Raw genomic sequence first — 10,093 nt, 5'->3', positions numbered from 1 at the left:
GGTTCTGCTAGGCGCCAGATTAGATCCTTGTGTGTAAGTTAGGTGGACGTGCGTTTGTAAACTCTTTCTGAAAATAACTGCTATTGTGAAAAGTGGTATGGGTAACCGAAGGCTTCCCTTAACTGTATTTTCGGTTAAACTGGTGCTTAATGCGCTTTAAATACATCTTCGATGGGTTTTTGTGGGGGCAGCTGTAGTCTCCCGCTTCATGTAAATTGGCGCGGACCGTCCTTTCATAAACCTACAAAACTGGATCATGTATTTCTGGTTTCAGTTAAAACATCAGATGATCATGTTGCTGCTTGTGTAGACTTTGCATTTACTCTCAGTGCCTTTCGACTTAAAATTATTTTTTATTCGTATGACTTATAAAAATTCGTTCGATATTTCTGCTCATGTAACATCTCATTGGCTAAAGCTTGTGTTTATTGTTAAGCCTTTTTTTTGCAAGTAAGTTTATTTCTCTTAAATGCTTTTTTTTTTTAATGTAAATACGTTTTAGATGTGTAGTAACTACACTATTCTTAATTTAGGCTGAAAAGGTGCTGGTTAATAACCGTGTAACTTAACGTTACGTTTCTGTTTCACAGGAGAAAAGCACACCGTTTGTTTCGAAAATGTCAAGACGCAGGTAAGAATTATTCGTTTCATTTAGTTGAATTTGTTCGTCGTATGTTTGACTTGGCGAACCCTTAAACTCAATTCTTTATAACGCTTGTGTTTGAATAGTAGTCGCAACACATTACAAGAAAGGAATGAAAATGCACCAGAACAAAACAAACCGCAGAGGAAAAGAAAAGGCGAGGTGCGATATTACCATTGATTTTGAATGTTACGTTATTGAAACTGCAGTGTATCATTTTCTTCAGAATATACGCAAATATTTATTTTAATATTTAAATGTATTTTTTTTTTCCCCAGCAGTGCAATAGAAGAGTCCCGTCAACAGCTAAGAAACAACACTATGAGATTCAGGTAAGCTGATGACATGTTACATGTATTTGTACATTATTCGTATTATTTTTAAACAGCTAAAAGAGCCAAGACTGGTTAAATTAACTAAGTTTGAATGGCAATAAATGCTAGTTTTCCACTAGCGGTCTGTTTGTTATGCTGTAATTCGGTCACGTGCAGTAATGATGTCACCGAGTTAATCAGCGCGCCGTGACGTCACGTCCAGAACCTCCCGCGTTTATTTCCTTTATTCAGCAGCCCGCGAAAAAAACCATCTTTTATTTAATTAGATTACGGAAAAAAAAAGTTTAGTATTCCTTGTATGATCTTTAGTATTCTTAACGTTTTGTTTTGCAGCTGCTGTATTGATAAAAGTTCATAAGCATAAACCGTGTTGGGGGTAATATATTACAAGTAACGCGAGTTACGTAATCAGATTACTTTTTTCAAGTAACTAGTAAAGTAACGCATTACTTTTTAATTTACAAGAGAATATCTGTTACTTCTTTCTTTTTTTTTAAATTTTTATTTATTGACTGACAGCTCTCCTGTCCCCATGTTGAGAGAAATCAGATGTTACTGTAGTTCTAAAATAAATATGAATATGCATTAATTCATCTCACTCACAAAACAAAAACACGCACAGATTCAGTATTCCTCAAAATGAATAAAAATAATGCAACTCAGAATATGACGTAAACCTGCAATAATTAAATGTTAAACAACACAAATATCCTTTATGTATTTATTCCCATTCTATTAACCAATGTCTTTGCTTCTGACCTTCGATGATCCAGTTCAGCCGTACTAATAAGCTAAAGTTACTCTAGACGAACATTTGTTTTTTTTTTTTTTTTGTTTTTTTTTACTGCTGAAGTGTTGAAATGTCTTCTGCATAGTCTAAAAATAGAGCGCTTTTTTTTTTTCTTTTCTTTTTTTTAACAGAACGCATTACTTTCCATAAAGTAACGTAATTAGTTACTTTTTGTTATGGAGTAACGCAATATTGTAATGCATTATTTTAAAAGTAACTTTCCCCAACACTGAGCATAAAATGTTCTTTGATGCCTGAAAGGATATTCCTTTGCAGCAATACTAAATGTAAAGTGTGTGTGTGTGTATATATATAATGTACACTAAACAAGGTTTTATAAAAAGAAAAGTGCTGAGTAATCTAAATCTGGTCTTATTCATGCCCAATGTATATTTTAGTTGGCTGAGTCCTATTCCTAAAATCTAAATGGAAACACCGTTCTCTTTTTCTAGAACCGGTGTTTTGAAGGTGATATTAGTCCCAGTGTGTTAATCGAGACTCCTCAGAAAGAGGTTCATCAGGAGACCGCTAATCTTTCTGGTTTCAAGCGCTTCAGATTCAAGAACCTCTTTGTGAAACCCTCTCCGCTGCCATGCCTCAGGTAACACATGATCACAGCGTCTCATCCTTTGAAAAGTAGAAGAAATGCTAATAAATCAAAGCCTCTTACAAATAATGCTCAATGAAACAATCCGCTTGACAACATGAGGAAACGAATCCAGAATCACAGTGAAAACCACTTGGCTTAATTTATTGCAACCACTTCAAACACTTCCCGAGTTATGTAATGCTAGTTTTGGAAGATTATCAATATGCAAGCATAATTCATCTATGAACATGTTTCGTTGAGTGTTTTTAATATCATTCGGCACTAATTTGCTGTTGTCCTGTCAGTTGGGCCAGTTCAGATGATGTGTGGATAAAGATGCTAAACAAGGAGCTGAAGTATGTACATGACAAGGGCTTCATCCAGCAGCATCCGACCCTGCAGCCCAAAATGAGGTCCATTCTGCTGGACTGGCTCATGGAGGTATGTGTTTTTTTTTTTAAATTCGCATGTATAAAGGGTTTTTGGTCTTGTCATCTGATTGTTTGTGTGTTTAATCTGATATTAAATTCTTTCTACGCAGGTCAGTGAAGTTTATACTCTCCATCGGGAGACATTTTACTTGGCTCAGGACATCTTTGATCGCTTCATGCTCACTCAAAAAGACATCGGCAAAGATCAGCTGCAGCTCATCGGCATAACGTCACTCTTCATAGCCTCAAAGATAGAGGTACTTAAACTCTGACATCAGCCGAAATCTGTTTTACAGAACTAGGGTTTTTTTCTGTAAGATTTGTGAATGATGATAATAAAAGTCATCTGAAGCATCACAGAAGTCCATGGTGCCGCTTTTCTCATAAAATGTATCTCTGTTTGACAGGAGATTTACCCGCCAAAGCTCCAGGAGTTTGCTTATGTGACGGACGGGGCCTGCAACGAGGAGGAGATTCTTGCTAAAGAGCTTGTGATACTGAAGGCGTTGAAGTGGGAGCTCTGTCCTGAGACCATCATCTCGTGGTTGAAGCTCTACTCCCAAGTGGACTCTTCGAAGGACGATGCTAACTTCCTCATTCCTCAGTTCTCGCAGGAAACCTACATCCAAATCACACAGGTGAGACTTCAGCTCCTTTGAAGTTAACATGGATCGAGCTGGTTTGTTATCTTGACACCTCTTCTGACTCTTGGTTCTTCTCTGCAGTTGTTGGATCTTTGCATTTTGGACATTAATTGTTTGGATTACCAGTATGGAGTCCTCGCTGCTGCTGCGTTTTGTCACTTTACTTCTTTTGAAACCGTCCATAAAGTATCAGGTGAGCTTTCTGATCTTGGATATACTTTTCAGGGTTTCTGCAGCTCTTAAAAAGGTATTTTATAAGTCTCCGCATGCCCTTCTTAAATTCATGAATCGTGGCATTAAATGTTGCAAAGAATGAACATCATCCACCATATAAATATCGAATCATCTTTAAATTAGGATGAAATTCACCTGAGATGCAAAATGAATAGCCTTGTTTTCTGACAAACTGAACAACATGAAGTGACTTTATGCTTCAAATAAGAACAAATATCTGCCAGTGGGGTATGAAAACTTGTTTTCCCTTTGAATTAAGTATTTTTTCTGACTCCTCAGCGAATTTGTTCTTGTTTTAACTTTTAAAACTCATTCATTTTGCATACAGAAAGCAATACTGCTTGTCACTTTGCTTTTCAATGTATCTTGATTTATTGAATGTTTAGACTTTTTTAAAACAAGACAAAAATACTGAGGAAGAACATGGTTTTTGTAGCGTGATCAGATGATGATGATTATTTAATTTTTTGGGGGGGATGAATGAATTATGTGCTCCCTACACACTTACATTTAGGGACCATATTGATGTTTTGTGTTCCAATAATTTATTACTGAGATTTTCCTTAATTGGTCTTGTAATCTTAAAATCTGCGGAAACCCTGACTTTTTTTTTTTTGTGCTAAAGTTTTTGAATCGGTTGATTTTGATTTGTGCTAAATATTTTCTTTTCTTTCTTACCAGGGCTCACATGGGACAGCATATCAAGCTGTGTGCAGTGGATGAACGCATTTGCACGAGTGGTTCGTGAATGGCCCAGACCACAGCTGAAGGACTTCAAAAAGGTGGCGGCAGGTCGACACAACATACAGACCCACGTGGACTATCTAGCCATGCTGGTGAGTTCTTTATTTTTTTTTTTTTTATTTATTTATTTATTTTTTTTTTCTTTTCTCCCATTGTCTCCTCAATCAGTTTTTTAATATTGAACAAGTTTTAACATTCTGCGTGTGTCTTTTCAGAGTGAAGCACATGATTTGCAGCAGGACAGCTTGGGCCGGATGTCTCCTTTGGCTGTGGCTGGAATACTGACCCCTCCTAAAAGCACTGAGAAACCTGCTAATGCTTGATGGGTTTGAGGAGAACCTGCTATAGCTAGTCTTTTTATTTAATGCCATCACAGCCCAGAGATCTGAGAGCCCTTCCAGACCAACACATCCAGACACTTACAGTTGGGGGGGGTCAAACATTCAGATGTGTGAAATTGAGGGAGAACCTAAGTTTGGTTTCCCAGATTAGTGTTTGAAGCACTCAAAAGTGCCTTCCATCGAAGAATGGATTAATATCCATTTTCTGAAGCTAGAAATGAAAGGTTAATATCTCAGACTGAAGAGCGTCTGGCTTTGTTGCCAGTTCAGAAGTCTGCACAGATGCTGCTGCTGCTTCATGGATCTTGTTACCGTTTTATGTTATGTAAATACAATTAAATTTTATTGTGCGTGTGATGTGAAACCTATGTTCTGAATTTTGGCGTTAATGTGGTCCAATGCCAACCCAGTGGTGCTAACTGCTTGTGAAACAGGACGAGCCTGTACAACCAGCAGAATCGGTTATTGGCCTGTTTTCTTAAACCTTCAGGTCCTAGTGAATGTCATTCCCTTGTTTTCATTCTCCAGATACTCCTGTAAGACTTGACTGTTTTCACCCCTCAGAAGTGAATTTACCAAACTGAATTTAAGCAAACTGCGTATTTATTTCATATAGATTTTTCGTTTTAATATTTGAATTGCAATTTTGTTCCTCAATGCCAAAGGCATATTTAATAATTTGAGGTGCTTGCTATTTATGAATTTAATGCCTTTTTGTTTGTAGCATAGCTTGAATTAAATTTGACCTGGACTTGAGCCAGTCATGTTAGCGTCGCTGTTGATTTAAGAACAGTGTAAAAATGTACTATGAATTGTACATAAGATGTACTGTATGTGTACAAATAACAATTTCAAGACTGTAATGTGTAATTTCCAATGTGAAGTTAATAAAAAGTGAAACGTGTATTTTTGTCATGACATTCATCAGTGTTGGAAACACTGCTGCTTAATATTTTTGTTGAAACAGAATTTGTTCCCCCAGAATACTTTAAATATAATGTTAAAAAGAACAGCATTTCAAATAAGATGATGGGTTTTACTGTCCCTAAACTTTGAAACTTGCAATTTTACACTAATTAACATTTATCTGCAGAGATGCATAAACATTGCTGGTCTAATGTGAAGCCAGTGTCAGTCCCCTATTGCTTCTGTTGTATGGGAGTATGATGGGGGAGGCGGTGATGTACCTTTTGGTGGCGCAACAAAGGAACTGCATTAAGACCAATTGCAAATTGTCCTAATGAGGGTGTTGAGGCGTCGTTGTTACGTCTTGAGTCTCCCAAAAAGTTGTTGCTGTCCTCACGCCCAGATAAACAGAGAGGAAAACCTTTTGATACTCTTACAGCAGCTCTTTGCAGAAGACACTGGCTATTATTAGAGCTCAATTCTTTGATAGAGTTTATCCTCGGTATGTGTACAAATAACAATTTCAAGACTGTAATGTGTAATTTCCAATGTGAAGTTAATAAAAAGTGAAACGTGTATTTTTGTCATGACATTCATCAGTGTTGGAAACACTGCTGCTTAATATTTTTGTTGAAACAGAATTTGTTCCCCCAGAATACTTTAAATATAATGTTAAAAAGAACAGCATTTATTTCAAATAAGATGATGGGTTTTACTGTCCCTAAACTTTGAAACTTGCAATTTTACACTAATAATTTAACATTTATCTGCAGAAATGCATAAACATTGCTGGTCTAATGTGAAGCCAGTGTCAGTCCCCTATTGCTTCTGTTGTATGGGAGTATGATGGGGGAGGTGGTGATGTACCTTTTGGTGGCGCAACAAAGGAACTGCATTAAGACCAATTGCAAATTGTCCTAATGAGGGTGTTGAGGCGTCGTTGTTACGTCTTGAGTCTCCCAAAAAGTTGTTGCTGTCCTCACGCCCAGATAAACAGAGGAAAACCTTTTGATACTCTTACAGCAGCTCTTTGCAGAAGACACTGGCTATTATTAGAGCTCAATTCTTTGATAAAGAGTTTATCCTCGATAATAAAGTTGTATAATGGTCTTTTGCCATTTTGGTACATGTAGCAAACAGTTCCTCCAGCAAAGAGGATGCATGTTATGCAGTGGTCAGCTGCTCTGTATGTAAGAGGAGTCTGCCAGACATGCGGCTGGTGCTGAAGACATGGACTCTTCTTACAATGCTTTTGTTGTTGGAGTTATTGTGTAGTTCTGGGAATGAGTGTCCCCTCCTCAGTGGGCTTCCTACCCCTGAACTCGCAACCCCCTGCAAGAACCTCTGAGACAAAGAACCCATGCCAAACTACACATGCTTTTACTTTTAATGATGTGTCCCACGTACTACTGCATTATGATGGCTTGGAGAACTTTTAGACAGAGATGGAGGTAGCAATTAAAAAAAATTATATATATATACACACACACACGTATGTATAAAATAATAGTAATTAAATACATTTCATAAATACAACAGAACCTAAGGTGTCAGAAAGGGCATGAAGTTAAACCAGAAATATAGAAATGTATTAGACCTCATGACACCCACTAAAGTGATTTATGTAGCTCAAAAATTCAAAACAAAACATGAGAAATCCAGACAAATATATGTAAATATACCACAGAGAGGAAAAGATAGCAAATTATACGCAATGAGACTGACCAGCTGCCAAAAAACATTCATTCAACCCATTTAACTGATCACAGTGCTTTATACTGACCTACACAGCTGCTAACAATGTTTAGTAGATGAGTCTGATTGGTGCAGAACAGGAGTGTGTCATGAATAAAAAGGCAATTTCTAAGATTATTTATGGCTCTTAAAACCATGTAACAGAATAAGAGCAAACTTTACTCGGTTCACATCAGGGAGTTTAAAAAGGCTGGAAAACTCATGGAAATTATGTAGATGATACCTATAGGTAGGACCTAAATCAACAGAAAACTAGAGATCACAAGGCAGCTGATAGCAATACTGGCGAAAGAAAGAAAAACATCCCAGGCTGTGATTACTGTAAATCACCGCTGGGTGGCAGTAAAACACCACAAAAGAAAACCACACTCACACGTTTGCTCAAGGAAAACAGTTCATTTATTAAAATTCAAATACAAAAAGGAAAATGTTAAGGCCCTAGAAAAAGTATTTCTGTATTTACATTATTTACATGGTTCAACGAGCAGCACAGGTCTGTGATGGGCTGAAAGGAACATTTCAAGTCAACTATAAGCCATTGTGACAATGACCTCATGCCCTTGTTAGAAGGTTTACAAGAGGCATGGAGTGACACTGCCTGGACCTTTCCAGAAAAAGAGCAATGGCCATGTGTCTTCTACTCAATTTATGTTTCTGTATAGGTTTTCTGAGCATTTATTAGAGGACTAACCTAACTGAAAACCCAATCTTATGGCTCATTGTTCTTACAAAATGCAGCCTGCAAATTTGAGCAGACTAATATTCGTTTTCACAACAATAAAAATAGAACTATACAGATCCTTTGTAAGTATATATCCATACGTTTTTTAATGATTGTATTTGCGCTGTGTCTGGCCACATTTGAACTTTCAAAACAGACTTTGACACAGTGGAGTTTCATCTTCGGCTACTCAATACACGATACATTCATCTGGTGTTGTGAGACAGACGATAGTGTCGCCACGTTTCAGTACACCAGCATCAGAAATGATTGGCATCACACACTACATCCCTCATTTGAAAAGGACATAGAAAAGAAAAAAAACAATGAATATTCATGGCAGAATGCAGATTTATATCACCACTGACCGAAAGTAATGTAACTTATGCTCTTTTTGCATGAGCGGATTTGTGATTCATTGGCACATCAGTCATCTATGAAGTCTTTCTGTGTCTTCATGACCCTCTTTTGGCAAATTTATGCTTCAGAGTGAAAATTCAGAAGTGGGCGTCCATTACTAGTGCAGCTGGGTCCATTAAAACAAGAGTTTTGGTCAAGTGCAGATTTCTAAAACGTTACGCCCTGATCAGTAAACTGCTGGGAATAATGCTGCGCTCCATTCAAAGGAAAATGTGGGACCTATTTAATTTCAACCATGTTTTGTGATCTGATTCTCAATGACATAAAGAACCTAATGGCTCTGCTGGTGTATGATGATCCGGAGAAGATCATTTAGTGTTTTACACCTGGCTGTCACTGCACACCGAACAGGTTTGTGAAAATTGTCTCATTGATGCAGTGAATGTTTATTGTTAACTGGGTATTAATCAAGCAGGGTTCCAAAACTTTTTGACAAATTTTTCTGTGCAATTTCCATGACATGTCCATTAGCTTTCCAGTAATTTATGACGACTAATTTAATTGTTACTTTTTAAAAATTTTTAGATTTGTAACATTTTTAGAGATTTTATAGAATTTGATGAAGTATTTTCTATCCTAAGAAATACTTATACATTTTATTTTAATTTATTATTTAGTTTTTTTTTAGGTTTTCCAGTACCATGGGTTCCCTGTTTTAGTTAAAGTATGGGGTCAGTAAGATTAGTTTTTTTTTCTTTCATTTTTTAAAATTCTTTTTATTATTATTTTTTAAGAAATTAATACTTTTACTCAGCAATAACACATTAAATTGATCAAAATGACAGTAAAGTCTCATTACTTTGTCCAAAAGCTGATCTTTTAAACTTTCTTTTCATCCAAAAATCCTAGAAATTCAGCTTTGCCATTAAAGGAATAAATACATTTTTTATAAAATACATTAAAATATAAAAAGGTTATTTTAAAAAGTAATAATACTTCACAATATTAATGTTTTACTATATTTTTAAACAACAAAAACAAAAAAAAATCTTACCGATCCCAGACTTTTGAACGGAAGTGTGAATTCACATTTCGGCAAAATCATAGTTCCGCGCAAGCTTCTAAGATGAAAATCTTACATAAAGTGGCATCCTAATGCACATTTCCAGAAAGAAAGCTGGATTTACCAGTGGAATGAAACGCAGCATTAGTCACGTGTGTTCACTAAAACACCCCTTAGTTGTGACACGCTGGATGTGAGCGCATACCATGTTCATCATGGTGAAGTCCTGATGATTAGCTGGCTTTGTTCCCTATCAGAGCAAAAATAAATACAGTACATTTAATATTTCACTCAATAAATAAAACAAGTCAGTCCTCTAACCTCAGCTGCTCCTCGCCCTTAAAGCTGTGCGACTGTATCACAAATCAACAGAAAGCGTTTCTTAGGACACGTTTTTGTAGCATTCAAACTGGAACCCTATGAAGGCTATAAAACACAAACACAAAAACAAACGCTGGGCTTGAAGTCGTCCGGTTATTGTTGTTGTTCCTGGCTTTGGCTTTGCACCGTGTCCATGTAGGGGACAGCCAGCTCCGG

The 10,093-nt window shown here is 36.7% G+C and overlaps 1 protein-coding gene across 2 annotated transcripts; it reads left to right on the top strand.

The window, feature by feature from the left end:
* Positions 1–593: 593 nt before the first annotated feature.
* Positions 594–5,670, top strand: ccne2 (cyclin E2). 2 transcript variants are annotated; one of them, XM_016292481.1, is made up of 10 exons: positions 594–631; positions 730–805; positions 925–975; positions 2,221–2,369; positions 2,663–2,798; positions 2,899–3,045; positions 3,196–3,426; positions 3,514–3,625; positions 4,348–4,502; positions 4,626–5,670. In XM_016292481.1, exons 1-10 carry the CDS (start codon positions 618–620, stop codon positions 4,731–4,733), a joined length of 1,179 nt encoding a protein of 392 aa, XP_016147967.1. In that variant the 5' UTR covers positions 594–617; the 3' UTR covers positions 4,734–5,670. The 2 variants fall into 2 exon arrangements, with proteins under 2 accessions (XP_016147967.1, XP_016147966.1); XM_016292480.1 differs by having other exon boundaries at positions 922–975.
* The last annotated feature ends 4,423 nt before the right edge of the window (positions 5,671–10,093 follow it).

Source organism: Sinocyclocheilus grahami, unplaced genomic scaffold, assembly GCF_001515645.1.
Source record: "Sinocyclocheilus grahami isolate Dianchi unplaced genomic scaffold, SAMN03320097.WGS_v1.1 scaffold285.1, whole genome shotgun sequence".
Lineage (NCBI taxonomy): Eukaryota > Metazoa > Chordata > Actinopteri > Cypriniformes > Cyprinidae > Sinocyclocheilus > Sinocyclocheilus grahami.
This window is presented reverse-complemented; position numbering and strand designations above follow the sequence as displayed.

Bases quoted from the DNA above. Each gene is read 5' to 3' on its own strand.
- ccne2 (XM_016292480.1), top strand. The intron at 976-2,220 runs GTAAGCTGATGA...CTCTTTTTCTAG, and splicing joins AACAACACTATGAGATTCAG to AACCGGTGTTTTGAAGGTGA. The intron at 2,799-2,898 runs GTATGTGTTTTT...CTTTCTACGCAG, and splicing joins TGCTGGACTGGCTCATGGAG to GTCAGTGAAGTTTATACTCT.